At 40.8% G+C, this 19,717-nt stretch overlaps 1 protein-coding gene across 1 annotated transcript in view; it reads left to right on the forward strand.

The window, feature by feature from the left end:
* CFH (complement factor H) overlaps positions 1–19,717 on the forward strand; it is a 1,233,551-nt gene that overhangs the window by 1,212,922 nt on the left and 912 nt on the right. Inside the window, exon 20 of the mRNA XM_063428115.1 lies at positions 7,512–7,700. Coding sequence (XP_063284185.1) covers positions 7,512–7,700 — 189 coding nt within the window. The remainder of the gene's footprint in view (positions 1–7,511; positions 7,701–19,717) is intronic.

The raw sequence follows: 19,717 nt of genomic DNA on the forward strand, positions 1-19,717 counted from the left end.
TTGCTGCCCCCTCAAAATAATTCAACACACAGCCATTAATGTCTAAACTATTGGCAACAAAAGTGAGTACACCCTTAAGTGGAAATGTCCAAATTGGGCCCGAAGTGTCAATAATTTGTGTGGCCACCATTATTTTCCAGCACTGCCTAAACCTTCATGGGCATCGAGTTCACCAGAGCTTCACAGGTTGCCACTGGAGGCCTCTTCCACTCTTCCATGACAACATCACGGAGATGGTGGATGTTAGAGACCTTGCACTCCCCCACCTTCCATTTGAAGATGCCCCACAGATGCTCAATAGGGTTTAGGTCTGGAGACATGCTTGGCCAGTCCATCACCTTTACCTTTAGCAAGGTAGTGGTTGTCTTGGAGGTGTGTGGGGTCGTTATCATGTTGAAATACTGCCCTGCGGCCCAGTCTCCGAAGGGAGGGGATCAAGCTCTACTTCAGTATGTCCCATTACATGTTGGCAATCATGGTTCCTTCAATGAACTGTAGCTCCCCAGTGCTGGCAGCACTCACGCAGACCCAGACCATGACCCTCCCACCACCATGCCTGACTGTAGGCAAGACACGGTTGTCTTTGTACTCCTCACCTGGTTGCCACAACACATATGCTTGAAACCATCTGAACCAAATCAGTTTATCTTGGTCTCATTGGACCACAGGACATGGTTCCAGTAATCCATGTCCTTAGTCTGCTTGTCTTCAGCAAACTGTTTGCTGGCTTTCTCGTGCATCATCTTTAAAAGAGGCTTCCTTCTGGGAAGACAACCATGCAGACCAATTTGATGCAGTGTGCGGCGTATGATCTGAGCACTGACAGGCTGACTCCCTACCCCTTCAACCTCAGCATCAATGCTGGCAGCACTCATACGTCTATTTCCAAAAGACAACCTCTGGATATGACGCTAAGCACGTGCACTGAACTTCTTTGGTCGACCATGGTGAGGCCTGTTCTGAGTGGAACCTGTCCTGTAAAACCACTGTATGGTCTTGCCCACCGTGCTGCAGCTCAGTTTCAGAGTCTTGACAATCTTTTTATAGCCTAGATCATCTTTATGTAGAGCAACAATTCTTTTTTTCAGTTTCTCAGAGAGTTCTTTGCTATGAGGTGCTGTGTTGAACCAGTATGAGAGAGTGTGAGAGTGAAAACACCAAATTTAACACATCTGCTCCCCATTTACACCTGAGACCTTGTAACAGTAACAAGTCACATGACAGCGAGGAGGGAAAATGGCTAATTTCCGTTAAGAGGTGTATTCACTTTTGTTGCCAACGGTTTAGACATTAATCACTGTGTTGTGTTATTTTGAAGGGACAGTAAATTTACACTGTTATACAGGCTGTACACTTACTACTTTACATTGTATCAGAGTGTAATTTCTTCAGTGTTGACACATGAAAAGATTTAATAAAATATTTACAAAAATGTGAGGGGTGTACTCACTTTTGTGAGATACTTTATATATACAGTATATATATATATATACATAAATCATGTACGCTGTTTAAGACTTTGCAGCTAACACAATTAATTTCCTCCACAACCCGCATTAATATTTAAAGCCAAAACCATACCTTGCTAGATTGGATTCTGTCCTGTTGTCCTGACAGAATCCAGGAGGCAGGCATTCTCCCTAACAGTTTCAGTGACCACTGTCTAGTGTACTGCATACACAAAATTAAGGCCACTAAATCCCCTCCCAAGATTATAATCACCAGATCTTTCAAACAATTTAATCTTGAATCTTTTTTAAATGATCTCAAGAACATACCATGGCACAGATTGGGTCTAATACCAAACCTAGACTCTGAAATTGCATTGTTTTAGTCCGAGTTCTTGCTTGTTTGTAATTTGCATGCCCCTCTGCGTAAAGTGCAACTAAAAGAGACACACCTGCCCTGGGTTACAGCTGACCTCATTCAAATGTACCAGTTTAGAAATTCACTGTGGTCAAAGTTCAAGCGTACTGGCTCCATGAACGATCACTGTGCTTACAGACAATGGTAAAATGCATGCACAAAAATAACAAAAAAGGCCCAATATTTCAGTGAAGATTTAAACAACCTATCAAACCCAAGAAACCTTTGGAAAATCATAAATAGCATACAAACCCCCACAATCCACTCCCAACCCTCCATTGTCAAAATGGACAACCAAACACTGCAACACCCGTTAGATGTAGCAAATGCCTTTAACAATTATTTTGCTGGATGTGCTACCATCCTGGTTGCCAAGATAACAAATTACACTCATTTTCAGACCGCAAATAAAGATCAGGCCCTGCCAAATCTTCAAACTCTTCATATAGAGAAATTCAATTTTAGATCTGTGCCTGTTAGTGTCGTTAATAAACATCTTAATAATTTAAAAATGAAAAACTAGTGTGGACCAGATCAAATCCCAGCAATGTTGCTAAAGTTAAGTGGTGCCAGCAATAGCTAAACCTGTCACTACCCTTATCAATGAATTCCTGGTGTCAGGATACATACCCAAAATTTGGAAGACTGCAAAAGTTGTTCCTACCCATAAAAGTGGCGATAATACTTTGGTATCTACCGTATATACTAGAGTATAAGCCGACCCGAATATAAGCCGAGGCCCCTAATTTTACCCCCAAAAAACTGGGAAAACGTATTGACTCGAGTATAAGACTAGGGTGGGAAATGCAGCAGCTACTGGTAAATTTCTAAATAAAATTAGATCTTATAAAAATTATATTAATTGAATATTTATTTACAGTGTGTATATGAATGCAGTGTGTGTGTATGAATACAGTGTGTGTGTGTATGAGTGCAGTGTGTGTGTGTATGAGTGCAGTGTGTGTGTGTATGAGGAGTCCAGTGTGTGTGTGTGTGTGTGTGTTGCAGAGCCTTGGTGGGGGGGGTGGGCAATTTTTATTATTATTTTTAATTAGTTTAATATTTTTTTTTATTATTATTTTTTCTTATATTTAATTATTATTTTTTATTTTATTTTATTATTATTTTATTTTCGTCCCCCCCTCCCTGCTTCCTAGCTGGCCAGGGAGGGGGGCTCTCCTTCCCTGGTGGTCCAGTGGCATTGGTAGTTCAGTGGGGGGGAAGAGGGGGACTGGCGGAGCTCTTACTTACCTCTCCTGTAGCTCCTGTCAGCTCCCTTCTCCTCCGCGCCGGTCCGTGCAGCTCTTCTGTCAGCTCACAGTGTAAGTCTCGCGAGAGCCGCACTATGACCCCGCGGCTCTCGAGAGACTTACACTGGGAGCTGACCGAGGTGCTGAACGGACCGGCGCGAGGAGGAGGGAGCTGACAGGAGCTGCAGGAGAGGTAAGTAACAGCTCTGCAGCCCCCACAGCCCCCTGTCTGTATTATGGCAATGCAAATTGGCATAATACAGACACTGACTCGAGTATAAGCCGAGTTGGGTTTTTTCAGCACAAAAAATGTGCTGAAAAACTTGGCTTATACTCGAGTATATACGGTAACTATCGCCCGATATCATTACTCCCCGTATTGTCAAAAATCTTGGAAAAAGGCATCCATACGCAACTATGTGAATATTATCAGTGATCAAATTATCTGACCCCTTATCAATCAGGCTTTCGTCCAAATCACTCAACTTCGACTGCCCTCTTAAAAGTTTGCAATGACATCCAATTTGGCATGGAACAAGGAGACTTAAGTGGAGCTATTTTCCTTGATTTTGCCAGGGCTTTTGACGGTCATTGATTATGGAGATGCAGTTTATGCACCCGCACTGCAAACCCACCTTAATAAACTCACTATGTTATATCATTTGTTCTGCCGCTTTGTACTAGAATGTAATTACTTTACCCACCACTGTGACATGTTAAAAGAGCTAAACTGTCTATCAATGGAATCCCGACACGCTCTTCATCTTTCTAGCCTTGTGCATAAGAGCATTTCTGGGAAAGCTCCCACCCTACCTGAGTAGAATGCTCTCTCCAGCTGTTCCTACCTACTATAACCTCTGATCCAGTACTCGCAAAATATTTAGCAAACCACAATACAAAAATAAAGTGGTTTGATCCTCATTTTTCTACAGACCACCGCAATTATGGAAAAACCTCAGGGACACAGTCAAATCTTCATTCAATCTAAAAGAGATCTATGGCAATATACCTCAATACAGAATGCATCTGTCATGGTTGAATATATTTATTATCTGTTATGTATTAAATTTATGTGTGTGTTGTGGCAGTGTGAGGGAACACTGCTATATTAGCCTCAGAATGGCACTTTCAGTGTTCCCTGACTAGAGGGGGTTAAAATCTGGTTGCTCTAGTACATCAATTAGGGAGCTACATAAACCCTATGCAGAGGGAATTCATTCTCTCCTGTGAAGAGCTGGGGTGGAGACTGAGACTGCGAGTCAAAAAGACTGCTGAAACTGTGTGGGAACAAAAAGGTATTTTGCAAGACTTTATTTTTGCTTGTTGGTCAGCTTAGCTGCCCAGTAGCATAGAACGGGTACTCTGTTAGTTCGTCTCCAGTGCGGAGTAGGAGTTTATTTGGTTCTCATGTTTTGCTGTGGCTCAATTGGCCTGCTTGCTAAATAAAGCTTTCCTCATATTGGAAAAAAGAACTGTTATTTATGACCCAAGACCCGGCCAGCGTGTGTGTGTGTGTGTGTGTGTGTGTGTATATATATATATATATATGTGGGTGAAGAAATGGTGTGTGTGTGTGTGTGGTGCACTGTGTGTATGCAAAGGTGTACTCTGTGTTGATGGGAGTGTACTGTATGTGGGGGGTTTACTGTCTATGAGGGTGTACTGTGGTCAGGGGGGTATAGAGAGTGGGATAGGAAAGAGCTTTACAATTTTTACTTTATTAATTGTTTAAACAAAAAAAAGAAGAGACAGAACATTCCCCTTTCCCTGATACAACGTGGTGGTTGAGAAGGCTGCCTATCCATCGGGTACAGGGGAACTCACAAAATGAGAGGTCTCTCTTATGGAGCTCTAGCACTTACACACACTGACCCATACACACACACACACACACAGACTGACTCATACACACACTGACCCCCCCACACACCGACACACACAGAGACTGATACACACACTGATTCCCACTTCCCAGCCGCTGCCTGGATGCCTCTGTGCAGAGCTGAGCATCCCTGTCTCTCCCTTTCACTTCACTCTGTGACCCAGGACAGTGCCCTCTCTGGCTGCACTTGGAAAAAGGGTGGAACACAGTTCTACCGTGACAGTGCTACTGCGGTGTGTGAAGGGAGACTCAGTGCTCCCGACTTCAATTTTATTTGGGGGGGGGGGGGAGACTGCATAATATAGGGGGCGGCCATGGCTCCCTCTGCCCCCCTCCTAGCGACACCACTGATGCCAATACCGTTGACCATTGATTGAGATTAATTAACCAATCGGTGTTATAATCCAAATTATCACAGCGTGGGAAAATTCCAGAGAACTTTCCCACGCTGTGTAAAATGACACAGAGCATTTTGATTGGTGGATTTCAAGCCAACCAATCAGAGTGCTGTGACAGGTAAATGTAGAGACTTACCTGTCAGTCTCTTTATTTACCTGTCAGAGCACTCTGATTGGATGGCTTAAACCCACCAATCAGAGTGCTCTGAGCCTTATTGCAGGGCGGGGCAAGGCTTTATAAGCCTTCCCCCGACCTGCAGAGCTCAGTCTGCGCGGAGCCCTCCATGGGTTAAGATGGATTATTTTTTTTGCGCACGTTTTTTTTTTATTTATTTTTTTTATGCGTTGGTTATTATGGATTTTTATTTGGCATTTTTTGGGGCTGAAAAAAGAAGATTTTAGAAGAAAGAAAACATCAAATGGTAAGTTTTATTTTATTTTTACAGGTATTTAGTTAAAGGTCCCTCATTATTTTTAGGGTGAGGGGGTAGGTCCTCCACCCCAATTTTTACATTAGGTCCCCCCTTATTCTAGTTTAGGGCCCCTACCCGCCGCTCTGGGGTGGGAGCACAATAGGTCCCCCCCCTTATTGGTATTTAGGGCCCCTACCCGCCGCTCAAGGGTGGGGGCTTGGGGGAGGACAAAAGGTTCACCTCCCATTATTTTACTTTAGGGCCCCCACCCAGCGCTCGGGGGTGGGGGCCGGGGGGGGGGAGGACAATAGGTGTGCCCCCCTTATTCAAATTTAGGGCCCCCACCCACCGCTCATGGGTGGGGGCCGCGAGGAGGACAATTGGTCCCCCCTTTATTTTACTTTAGGGCCCCCACCCGCCGTTCAGGGGTGGGGGCTCAGGAGGGGGGGACTTTTTTTTTTTTTTAACCATAGGCTGCTCACTGTTTAATAGACATGCCCCTACTCACGGTATAGCGAGTAAGGGCATAATTTACTAATACTAAGTAATCTTTACTTAGTATTAGTAAATTTGGCTGAAAGACCAATTCAGGTCTTTCAGCCTTTCAGTAGATAGCTCTCTAATACCGTAGGGAGTAGGGAGTTATCTACTTATTCATTCCTGTCATTACATTGACTGGCCAAGTAACTTACATTTTATATGAATGTGTGTTACTTGATTGTTGTAAGTGTTGAAAATGCTTACAGCTGAATCCTGGCTATGTTTGTATACTTTTTTATTTAAAACTGTATATAGTTTAACATTCTTCTTCTTCCACTGGGTAAGTAAGTATATTAGTAGTTAGGCAATACATTTGACTTCCTTTTGCAGCCGTCTAGCCCTTTCTAGGACTTTTTTAGAGCCATTTTAGTGCCCAAGAGTTCGGGTTCCCATCAATGGGGTTCGGGTTCAGGGTCAAGTTCGAGTCCCGAACTCAAACTTTTTGCCGAAGTTTGGCCGAACTTGGCAAACCCCAACATCCATGTGTCCGCTCAACTCTAGTCAGTAATAAAATATATAATTATACTGACTACATATGAAGGGGGTGAACATGGAAAAGTCAAGTTACCACATGCCTGGAGAAGTTAGACATGTTTCCATTCATAAACCGATACTTAATCAACAGCTAGAGACAATGACACAAATGGACCAGTAGGAGATAGTACTGGTAATATATAGTTATTGAAAAATAATGTAACATTAGCTATTGCTTTGGGATTACTGTTGATATTAGTATAGTTAGTACCACACATAGAACTCTTTTATAGAGTACAATGATAAAATATTTAATTGTATCATGGGAAGTCAATCTGTTCTAAAGAGGGGCCTCTGCAAGGTGTTAGCAGTCTGGGGTACATGGTATCTGTGCAAGTCGGGTCCGAAGATTATTCCCTGCAAATTGGGCACCTAACCAAAAGCATACTGTAAATGACATTCTATTTGTCTACAAGCAAATAGAAGGGGTTGTCTTTGTAAATATTTACTAGGGTACATGGGAAATTTAGGTAACCTGAGAAAAATAATCTTGATGTTAACCAATTCTTACAAACTGGTGTAATAAGTTACATTTTATATTTCAGCAGAATGGTTCTAAAAAAAAAAATCTAATACAAATGTATTAACCAAACCTTATATACAATTATCACTATTCTTGATTTCCTAGATATCTCGTGTTCACCACCACCTGAAATTGAAAATGGAGTGCTTACCGGTAAAAAAAAGGATCAATATGCATCTGGTGATAAAGTGCGATATAGATGCAACAATGGATATGCTTTTGAGAAAAAAACAAATGATAAATCTGAAGCAATTTGTGAAGAGACACAATGGAAATCTATACCTGTTTGTCGAAGTAGGTGTCTGCAATAGATAAATATCTCAGTTAATGTTTTGTAAAATAGAAGAAAAAAACTTTATTTGTTTTATGAAAAAATATGTAAACAGTTACCCCCTTTATCATCAGCATACTACTTTATATACTTGATATCATACATAAGGGTAACAAAATAGGCAGCAATGTATTAAATACAGCTGAACTATTAAAATTAAAGAGCTTTTTCTTATCATTCAGTTGTTTATTAAATTGCTCTCTGATTTGGTATCCTTAATCATGGAAATCCAATATAAGGATACCAAATTAGGTTTATTATAGTTATATACTAAGCAGCTAAAAAAGCAAAATTAACTAAAAGCTATTTTCTTAATTTTGCTTTTAGTTGCTTAATAGACAAGTCCCTAATTTGGTACACTTAATTATGGCAATTTGGTCTAAAGATACCAAGTTAGGAAGCTATCTATTGTACAGCCAACTGATCAAAATTAAGAAAAAAGCCCCTTTTCTTATTTTGCTTTTACAGTTGCTTAGTAGATAGCTCCCTAATCTGCTATTCTTAAGAAAATAAATGGATCAAAAATATGTTTTACTTTGTTCCAAATTAATTTGTTTTAAGTTTGTTTTATTTTTTTTTAAACTTCTAGACTGTCAAATTAGTTCAAATCATAACTTTATTCAAAACGATGTGCCCTATACAGAAACAAATCCTGCCTAAGCCCATGGTAAGGAAACAGATTGTACAATAAATGCTAATGCCGGTCATTGTCATTGAACATAGGGATGTAGTTTATGCACTGGCGCCGCAAACCCACCTTCATAAACGTACTGTGTTGTATAACTCATTCTGATGCGTTGTGCTACAATGTAATTACATGACCCACCATTGTGACATGTTAAAAGAGCTAAAATAGCTTTCGCTGGAATCCAAATGCACCCTTCATCTTTCCAACCTTGTGTTTAAGAGCTTTTCTGGGAAGCTCCCACCCTACCTGAGCAAAATGCTCTCCCCAGCCATTTCCGCCTCCTATAAACTCTGACCCAGGACCTGCACTTTAGTATACCACCAGGGCCGGACTGGGAAAAAAATTAGGCCCGGGCATTTTTCAATCAGAGCGGGGCCAGAGAGGGTGTGTTTTGTCATCACTAATGACAAGCACGCCCCCTCTCAAAGTGAGCATGTTAGTTCAATGCGCAGAGCCTGCTGAAGAGCTCTGGCATTAGAAAAAGGCCCTGAATTTGTTCTGCGCAGCGCAAGCAAATTTAATTTAAAACATGCTTGCGCTGTGTTTGCTTTTACATTGTCTCTGGTTTCTCCACAAGTGGGATACCAGAGGACAAAAGAGCCAATAAAGTGCATGGTGCATATGTTTGGAGCCTGCTTGTGGGATTGCGTGTGTGTAGAGTGTGGTGTGGTATTGTGTAAATAGGTCAATTTCATTTGTGTTTGTGGTGTAATATGTGTGGCTAGGGGGCATAGTGTTATAGGGGATGTAGCGAGTGTGTGCATACGGGCTGTAGTGTGTGTGTATAGGTGACGTAGTGTGTGTAGGGGTTGTAGAGAGGGTGTGTTTAGAGAATGTTGTATGTGTTTGCTGACAAGGAATGTAGTGTGTTTATAGGAGATTGTGTGTGTGTGTGTGTGTGTGTAGAGGATTAAGAGTGCATATAGGGTAAGGGATCTAGCGTTTATCTGGAGCGTAATGTATGTAGTGGTGCAGTGTGAGGGGTGCTGTAGTGTGTGTGTGTGTGTGTGTATATTTATATTTGGACGTATTGTATGTGTGAGGGGCGCAGTGTGTGTGTGTGTGTGTATGTATGTGAGAGGGGAGCTGTGTGTGAGGGTGTTTTTTTCTGCCGTCACATTCTAGGTTTCTAATTTTCTTTGTTAACTCACTGAGGGTTATTTTATATATTATGCTGTGTGTGTCTGAAGGTGCTGTTTGCTGTGTGTCTGAGGGTGCTGTGTGTGTCTGTGTGCGCTGTGTATGTGGGTGCGCTGTGTCTGGGGGTGTGTTGTGTGTTTCTGGGTGCTGTGTGTTTCTGGGTGCTGTGTGTTTCTGGGTGTGCTGTGTGTGTCTGAGTGCTGTGTGTGTCTGAGTGCTGTGTGTGTCTGAGTGCTGTGTGTGTCTGGGGGTGCTGTGTGTGTGTCTGGGGGTGCTGTGTGTGTGTGTCTGGGGGGCTGTTAGTGTGAGTGTATTTTGTATTTAAATTTTTTTTTTAATTAATAATAAAAAAAAGTTATATTCCCCTACCCCCCTTCCCTCCCCTTCCCTCCCCTCCCCCTTCTTACCTTTAGGGGGTGGGAAGGTTTCCATGGGGGGGTGCCTGATCCCTGGTGGTCCTAGTGGAGGTGGGGCAGATTGCTTAATATCCCCCCTCCCTTCTTACATCAGGCCTGGGAGGGGGGATCCTTACTGCAGCTTCTTTCCCTGGTGGTCCTAGTGGTGAGAGTGACCTCTAGCCTGGAGGCTAGAGTTCACTCTCGCGAGATCTGAGCGTTGCCGCGGTAACCGCGGCAACGCTCAGACCTCGCGAGAGGACCCGGCGGAGCTGCTGGCTAGAGCTCCGCCGGTGTTCTCTCCTGCCTCCCTCCTTCCCTCTCCTGCTGGCGGCCGCATCTCAGTGTCTCTGGGCCGGTGAGGGAGATCTTTGATCTCCCCACCGGCCCATGGAGACACACAGCAGGGCCGGCGCTCGGGTAGCGCTGGCCCTGCAGGGGCTGGCAGGGGAGATCCTGTGATCTCCCCTGCCGGCCTCGGCCCCACGGCCACCGCGGCCCACCGGGCATTTGCCCGGTATGCCCGATGGCCAGTCCAGGCCTGTATACCACATTACAATAAGAATGTAGCGCAATCCTCATTTTCCTACAGAGCAACACAATTATAGAATAACCTCAAAGACACACTCAAATCTTTCTCCAGTCTAAAATCCTGTAAGAGATCCCTGTCAACATGGGACTGAGTCAACAATATGACATCTTGCCGATTGTAAGTTTAAAGTAAGATGGTCAAGGAGACCCATGGTATTGCAAGAGTTGGCTCTGACCATTTCCCCAGTGTATTTACAGTATCTGCATACTCCTCCTTGTATTATGCAAACAAGTGTCATGACTGTAAATGTAGAAAAAGCTGTGTGCTCAGACAATAAATCAGTTAATTGGAGTTCACTTTTACATGAAGAAGAAACTAGCTAGTCTCTTTCTTTGTTGTAACTATCTACAGTCTGCTATAGTGCGATCATTCATAGGAGAATCACTAGTGGTTTTTAGTTAGATAGAATGTCCTGTAATACCCAGAGCAACTCTGCAGTGTATCCTGAGGACTAGCAACTCAAGTATCAGAGTCCTAGTGTGCAGGGTAGAAGTTTGCAAGGCGAGCTAGTGGATGTTCGTGCAGGCGATACAAGGCCCGAACTGTTACAACTTCGGTAACAGAGATGTCAGGATCATATCGCTTCCAACTGAATCGGAGTGACGCTTTGTTTGCTAGCGGGAAAAGTACAGGCTAATGCAAAGAGACCAACAGGCGATACTAGGCTTAAACTGATCAATCTTCAGGGATAGAGACGCCAGGTATGTATCATCACGTGTATTTTTAATATTAGACTGCACTCCCTTGTAACAATGCACTGTCTGTGGGCCCAGGACATAATTGAAATATTATGGTAAAATAATCTAGAAATAATTACATTTCGGAACGAAATCATTAGTACATGTATGCTAGATTATATTTCCATTTTTATGAAAATGTGACGCATGCAAATATTAAACTTGAGACTGAAGGATTTAGCAAAGACTCCAATGTGAAAACTGCACTTGGCACATTTGAGAGGTGTAATTATAATTTCAACAAGGGTCAAAGCTGCACGAGGATTCCACATGTAGTAGGATTTAGAGTATTTGGGTTACTTCAACTTCAAATAATGGGGATTACATTTAAGCAATGTTTAGATTTAGAATGACTTGGGGTTGGTTTGACTTAGGTTTGTGTGGGTTTTTAGCATTCTTAAATACTTTCATTCAAGATCAGAGGCAGCTTGTGAAGTTTCAAGTTTGTGAGGCATTAGACTAACTCCTGGCTTCAAGTCTTTTGGCATTTAATATATTTACTTTTCATATTCTTTAACATGTGGCAGCATAGTGTCTTGAATCAAGGCTATAAGACCATACACTGATCAGCCACAGGTGAAGTGACCAACATTGATTATGTTGTTACAATGGCACCTTTCCAAGGGTGGTATATTTTAGACAGCAAGTGAATAATGAGTGAATTTCATAGGTTGGAATAAAAAAAAAAAAAAAAAAATGGGCCAGCGAAACGATCTGAGTGACTTTGACAAAGGCCAAATAGTGATGGCTAGACGACTGAGTCAGAGCATCTCCAAAATGACAAGTCTTGTGGGATGTTCACGGTCTGCACTGGTTACTACCTACCAAACGTTGTGTAAGGAAGAGTGCGCAAGAAACTGGACAGATGTTCTGACCACAGAATCAAATGTAAAACTTAATATTTATTGGATATTGATTTAAAAAAGGTGAAAAGAGTTTGTATAAATCAAAAGGACAAACACTGAAGAGTTAGAAAATAACTAATGTACTAAAAAAACAATGTTGCAGTCTAAGAGGTCAAGTTTGCAAGTGCACATGCACTGCATAGTGCTGCTGAATACACTGGTCACTGAGTCAGACTAAAAATAGAGTTGCAAAAAATGCTAACAGATCACAGGGCGCCACAATCACTTGTCTTTACCAGATTGTCTCTAATAGATCTAAAAGGAGACCAATTATAGCCGGATAGTAAAGTATAGTAAAGTTTTACAATTTATTTAGACATCAAAAAAATAATAATATAATATATACACAATAAAATACAATCCAATAAAAATAGCCTCAATAGGCTCAGGACCCTTTGGTCAGCACCTGAAAAAATACAATATAAAGTGCACACTGCAAAAGAACCATAAGTAAAGGGAAGTAAAGATAAATGGCTATAAATAGCCACTAGCATACACTATCCCTTCACAGTATCCACTTGGGATAATAGCCGTAGATGGGCTATTGGGAATAGAAATGGGAATAGAAATGGTACAGTAGGAGTCACTAACTAAATAGTACCCCAATGCAGAGTTAAAGTGCAAAAAAATCAAAGTGCCAAATGTATATAACATCAAACTGCTGATACCAATCATATAGGGTCGTCTGTCACTGTGCTCAACGCGTTTCGTCGGGCGTCCGACTTCCTCAGGAGCTTGTGTCTTCTGTCCCCATCTTCCTACTTTTAAACTGGCCGGTCTTCGCGTCCCAATTGATGATCGCGCATGCGCAGACCACTACGAACGTAAAGTTATACGTCATGACGTTCGGACATTGGTACCACATATGCGCATATAACCACCGTGGAACGCAACATAACTTTATTGGCAATCTACATATTTACACAACTATTAGCAAGGCTCAGAATCACTGCAATCTGTTCTTACATCAATATGTAAAAAAAACAGCTAACAGTCAAATCTAAAGTCAATTTTGATAAACAAATGTATGAATGGGACTTATATTAAAAACCTTTTCTCCAAAGATCGAAAAGGATGTGATATTAAACTGTTTCCATATATACTGTCAGGATTACAGAATGATCCAGCACATAGAATTGTGTAACACAAAGGACTGATAGGTAACGTATACCGGACCTTAGAATGGCCGGACTAACGTACCAAAGAATAGTCAGAAATAGCCGAGGTCAAGGGAAACAGAAAGAGACACAACGATAAGGAAAAGCCAGGAGTCAGGGATGCCAGAAAACAGGGAAGTCAAAAACAATGCCAAAGTCAAATAACCAGAATAAATAACGCGCTCTCAGACAACCACAAGGGAAACCATGACATGGCACTAAACAGGATGAGAACTGGGCCTAAATACCCCTCCTCTAGGTGTGATAGGCTGTAACCGGCCTTTGACCCCAAAGGTAGTTACCAGGTTCCCATTTGCATAATTGCTGCTCAGCATTAACCCTTCTGTGGATTTGGTTGCTGCTCGGCACAACTTTTCCTGTGTGGACAGTAAATGTCATTAACCACATTTTTATAAGCTGATGAATACGTGACATATGCAAAAAGAATATATTAAAGAGAATATATTAAAAAAAATATTTTATGTATTTCATAGTGTGTAAAAAATTAGACCTAGAAGTAGAATGTATGTATGAAAATAGTCCCTTCATACATAACCCATATTTAATATTGGTATAATAATTACAATTATAATGGAGGAGTCTAACATAGTATATCTAAGTTTAATACAATATTGGAAAGCATACTCATTAATTAGAAGGCAAATGAAAAACACATCAATTGTGAGGAAGGATTCAAAGGTGCTTATATGGCTACAGGGAAGATCTTAACTATCCTAAGAATCTTAAAATCTTTAAAAAATATTTAAAAGACCCACAAAACAAATAATTAAAAAACAGAAATTGAATATAAAAAAACAATTAAGTGTAACAAAACAGTTAGACATATAAAAAATATATAAAATATATATAAAAAGAACAATTAAGCATATAAATAAACGCAATTTAAGTACGGTATATGAGAAAACATTTCATCATAAACTAGAGTTAAATTACATTTTATATATAATATTCAAAATCTTGTATTCTTTGGAGAGATCCTGAAGATGATGAAAAAAATAATTAAATATACAAAATAAATAAAGGAGATAAAAAAAGAGAACCAGAATTAATATAACATGCATGTTTTACAATTTATAGTTAATATATAAAATCATATTAGTCCATAAAAGCTAATATGTCTAAATCCGTGTTTAGACCTGAGGGAACAGAGGTTTTTAGTTTATAAATCCACTCTGTTTCCCTCATGGCTAATGCTTTCTCCATATCACCACCTCTCCTGGGGGGGTTGCCAATGTCAATTCCAATACATATGAAACTCGGGTAATTAAAATCCTTGCAATTTGTACAGTGTCTCGGAACGCTATGTTTCAAATTTTTCTTATTTATGCCATTAAAATGTTCTAAAAACCTCACGTGCAATTTTCTTATCATGCGTCCAACATACTGGATGCCACACTTACATTGTAGTAGATAAACTACAAATTGACTTTGACAATTAATAAAATGTTTGATATTAAAAATTTCCTTCGTAACATAACTTTGAAACTGTGTGGTCTTATTAGCTTGATATCTACAAGTACTGCATCTCCCGCATTTAAAAAATCCATTGGGTTTAACAGTTAAAAAAAGTGGAATTTCCTATAACATTTTCTTTCTTAGGTAGGACACTTGGAGCCAAAATATTCTTTAAATTATTTGTTTTCTTATAAATCACTTTTGGTTTGCATGGTAGAATTCTCTTTAAGTATTTATCCTGCTTCAAAATTGGCCAGTTTTTCTTAATCGTTTTCTCAATCAAATGAGATTAATTACTACATTTAGTTAGAAATGCAAAATCAAAACTATTAACCGAGGTCTTATTCCTCCTATTTTTATTTTCCAAAAATTCTTCTCTTTTAAGCCCCTCAATTTGCTTTTGTGTAGTCGTTAATAAATCTTCAGGATAATGCCTATCTAAAAACTTTTTGTTTAAAACCTGTACCTGTTCTTTAAAATCTTCTTCCTTAGTACAATTCTTTAAAATCCTAATATGCTGTCCCTTAGGGATATTTCTCAGCCAATTTTTATGATGACAGCTACAAAATTCAATAAAACCGTTGCCATCAGTAGGCTTAAAATAAGTTTTGCTAAACACCTTTCCTTCTTTAATAAATAGTGTTAGATCCAGAAAATGTATAGAGGATTATCCTATCTCCACCGTAAATTTAAGACCATATGTATTTGAACTGATATATTTTAAGAAATTAGGTGCTTCTCTCACCTTCCCATATGATCAGAACATCGTCGCTGAACCTTTTCCATAGCACCAGGTTCGCACCAAAAGGGTTGTTAGCCCAAATGTTTTTTAATACCCAGTCCACCACAAAATTGTTGGCGTAACTTGTTGCGAACCTGGTGCCCATCGAACCTGGTGCCCATATTACCCTCAAACCACAAGTTTGAAGGGAATATGTCCCTTCAAACCCCCCAAAAATATGGAACAAAAATAAACAAATAATTCCTAAGATGAAGTGTGCCTGAACCTTAGACATATGGCCATCTCTATTTAAAATCTCCTGGACTGCTTTTAAACCTTTTTCGTGGTCAATGACCGTGTACAATGAGGTGACATCAACTGTCACCCATAGATATTGCTCTTTCCAGTCCAGGCCCTCAATCTTTTTAATAATTTGGGTGGAGTCTTTAGTATATGATCCTGCCTTTATCACATATTTCTGTAGGAAAAAGTCTACATATTGGGAAATGTTGCTGGTGAGGGAACCAATCCCACTGATAATGGGCCTACCAGGTGGATTCTCAATGGATTTATGGATCTTGGGCAGATAATAGAATACTGCCATTCTAATGGATTTGATTCATAAATAATTGAATTCATCTTTGTCAATCACCCCTTTATCTAGACCCTCAGCCAATATACCGTGCAATTCCCCTTTAAATTCTTTAATAGGGTTGTTTTTCAGTATCTTGTATGTTCTCATTGATTCCTTCATGTAGTCTTCTCTATTTAGGATCACTATACCTCCCACTTTATCGGCCTGTCTGATGACAATTTCCTTATTCTCCTTTAGTTGTTTTAGAGCCTGTTTTTCTTTTTTTGTAAAATTCTCTCTACCTTTATTCTTAGAATTATTTTAAACTCAGTCATGATCATGTCACTGAAAGCGGGGATATGTTCCCCCTTTTCCCACGTTGGGAAGAATTTTGACTTATTCTTTAGGCCAGAATGAATAGTCTCAATTGTATTAATGTCATCCTTTACAGTTTCTAGGGTCCCTATTGATGTTCTTGAGTCATTCTCGATCTCTTTCTTTTGTTCAAAAAATCTTTTAATTGTTAATTTTATTAAACATTTCTGGGTATCTATAAAAAGTTTAAATGTGTTTGATTCTGTTTGGGAGGCAAATTTTAAACCCTTATTTAAAATTGTTAGTCATTCTGCATTTAAAACAACCTTTGATAAATTAAAAATCCCATCTATGCTCTACTTTTTATTTGAGCTTAATCTGACATTTCTCCCTCCTCTCCCTCCCCTATTCCTCCAGTTGCTCCTAGGAGCCTTCTCTTCTTGGGTGGGGTTTGAGTCATCTGTAGGGGGGGGTCGTTTTTTAGGGGCCAAGCCTTTGGGCTTCGCCAATGGTTGTCTCTCTGGCCATGTTCTAAAAAACCTCCTCTCTGAACATAATTTCCCTTCTTGCCATCATTCACCATATTTCTAGTGGTCTCCTTTCGTCTTACTACAGTGTTAGTCTCCTTACTGTTTGAATTTCTCCTAGCTACAAATTTGTTGGGGTATCCTTCGGTATTCCTATATTGAACCTCAATTTTGTTTTCATTAATTCCTTCCTTCTCTGTAATTCGTCCCTCTAAATCTTTTCTTTTTCCAATCTCTCTGGACATGAACTGAATGGTGCTGCTGAATACACTTGTCACTGAGTCAGACTAAAAATCGAGTTGACACCACCTTGGTAGATGTAGTACATAGTTGTAGTGCTAACAACCCTGAGATTAATTAACTATCACTGTCTTGAGCATTCGAGGGCACTTAGTATAGGAGAACTTGCCTGAAACTGGCTCAATCTCTGTTATACCAGTTATACCACCTCCTCTCCTACACTTACCTTCTCCTACACTGAATTTTCAGCTGCAGAGACAAAGTCCCATTCGGCAATTTGAACGCATGTTCGAATGGGACTTACTCATTTTTTCAGTGTGAAATTGGCCGACCGCACAGCACAAATCTATGAAACTGTTTTGGGCATGAAAATGTGCTTGTGGTCGGTCATAACAGGACTTCCAGCTAACTTTTTAACCCCTGCATGGAATTGGCTGAATTTTGACTATGTGTATAATTAAAGTGTGCTGAATAATATGTTTTTTTATGAATATTGAATGCATATTTTTAAAGTTACAGTGCATGTGTAAAAACTATTTCTCTGCCTGTGATAATTACATTAACCAATTGTGTTCAGTAATTATATCACAGGCAGAGGGGAGGATTTTGTGTGTAATTGCTGGGAGTGTCTGAGTGTATTGTACGTATTGATTGGTTGTTCTGCAAAACCCCGTGGGCAGTACTATGTGTGCAAAATGTGCATAAAAGCAGAGTGTTTGATTAAAAAGCTTCAGTTCTACTTCACCCTCAATTTGGAGTGCCATCTCTTATTGGGGGAAACTGCTACAAGGGATTGCTGTGCTTGTCATACTTCCATGCTAAATCACTACTAAGCTCTTGTAAGAGCTTCTTCCTGCCTTGCTCTCTGGAGGATTCTATGGTGGTTATGGTGTCTGCTGCAGTGCTTGGAGTCCTCAGGAATCGCTAGGAGCATCCTTCAACGGAGGCACCCAGTCGGCGTGCCCATTGATATGTTACACTTACTTTGCTCTCAAAAGTTCCTCCAGCAGCAAAAGAGAAATGACAGTAATATGAGAAAGAAAAATAGCAGAATTAGACATTAAAGTAATAGATACACAATGTATTCCTTGAACACACTTATCTCAAAGATGTAAATGTGCTTTTTTATATTTTAATTGAAATGCACTCCTGAAAAAAAAATCTTTATTTTTTCTTTTGCGACACTCTCCCACCTGGTCCTTTGGACATGCCTACACAGTCTAATGCTAAAATCTTCCTAACCTTAACCTACTCCTAACCATATCCTAGAGCAGTGATGGTGAACCTTTTTGAGCCTGAGTGCCCAAATTAACAGTGAGAGAGCCAAAAGACTTACGCATCAAAATCCAGAGCATGACAAAATGTTTTTTTTTTTTTTAAAATAGATAACTATGCTAAGACCAGACTTAACCAAGCACTCAACCCACCTTGGTAAGGTAAATATATTATGTATTAAATATTGAAGGTAAATATATTTTTCTGCCAGATTGTTCCTGAAGCCCTTAAATCCGTATCTTTCACCTTATGAGCCACAACATTAATACTTGCGACTCATATAAAATAGTGACAACGGCACCAGAGACCGTGCAAGGATTTCTACCGTCTTAGGCAAAGATCTAATTTGCCGCCCCCTCATATCCTTCACTCACTGACAGACACACACACTCACTTACAGACACACAGACACTCAATGACAGACATACACTCAATGACACACACAGACACTCACTGACATACATTCACTCACTCAATCACTGACACACACACAGGCAGACACTCACTGACAGACACACACATTGACAGTCAAACACTCACACACTCACTGACTGAGACTCACAAAGGCAGACACTCACTGACATACATACACTCACTCACTGACAGACACACACAAACACACTAACTGACAGCCAAATACAGTCAAACACTTGCATACTCACTGACACACAGACTCAGACACCCAGCCTCCCTACGTCCATGGGGTCCAGTGTGGGGACCCTCCCTCCTCCAGCGCCCAGTTTAGTATGCTGGGGCTGGAATGGCATCATATTCCGGCTCCCGGCATCACAGAGTGCGCCCGAGGGAGGAGTGTGGAGCCGCAAGAAGAGCCTACCTCGCCGCCCTCACTGCCGTCGCCTGCCTCCTCTCCTCCAGCATTCATTGGCAGAGCAGACACCTGCAATCAGGGTAAGCAGGTGCCTAATCTGCCATACCGAAGGACAGTTTCAGGGGCACCCTGAGGTGGCCAAATGGCCATTATTTCGGCCCCCGTGACAGGGATCCTCATTATCAGGCACGTGGATAGTCGGCCTGGCACTGGGGGGTGGAGGGTGGCTCTTGAGCCCCTCGCCCAGTGCTTGATCCCAGGATATGGGGAGCCCACCAGGAAATATCATGTGGGCGTCCCCAGAAGGTTGGCGCCCTTGGGGAATGCCTAGTTCACGTAACAGTTGAGCCAGTCCTGAACGGCACAGACAAAAGGTATGTCTAACCCTACGGCTGTGGGTCAAAAATAA

This window comes from Pelobates fuscus, chromosome 7 (assembly GCF_036172605.1).
Source record: "Pelobates fuscus isolate aPelFus1 chromosome 7, aPelFus1.pri, whole genome shotgun sequence".
NCBI classification, from domain to species: Eukaryota; Metazoa; Chordata; class Amphibia; order Anura; family Pelobatidae; genus Pelobates; species Pelobates fuscus.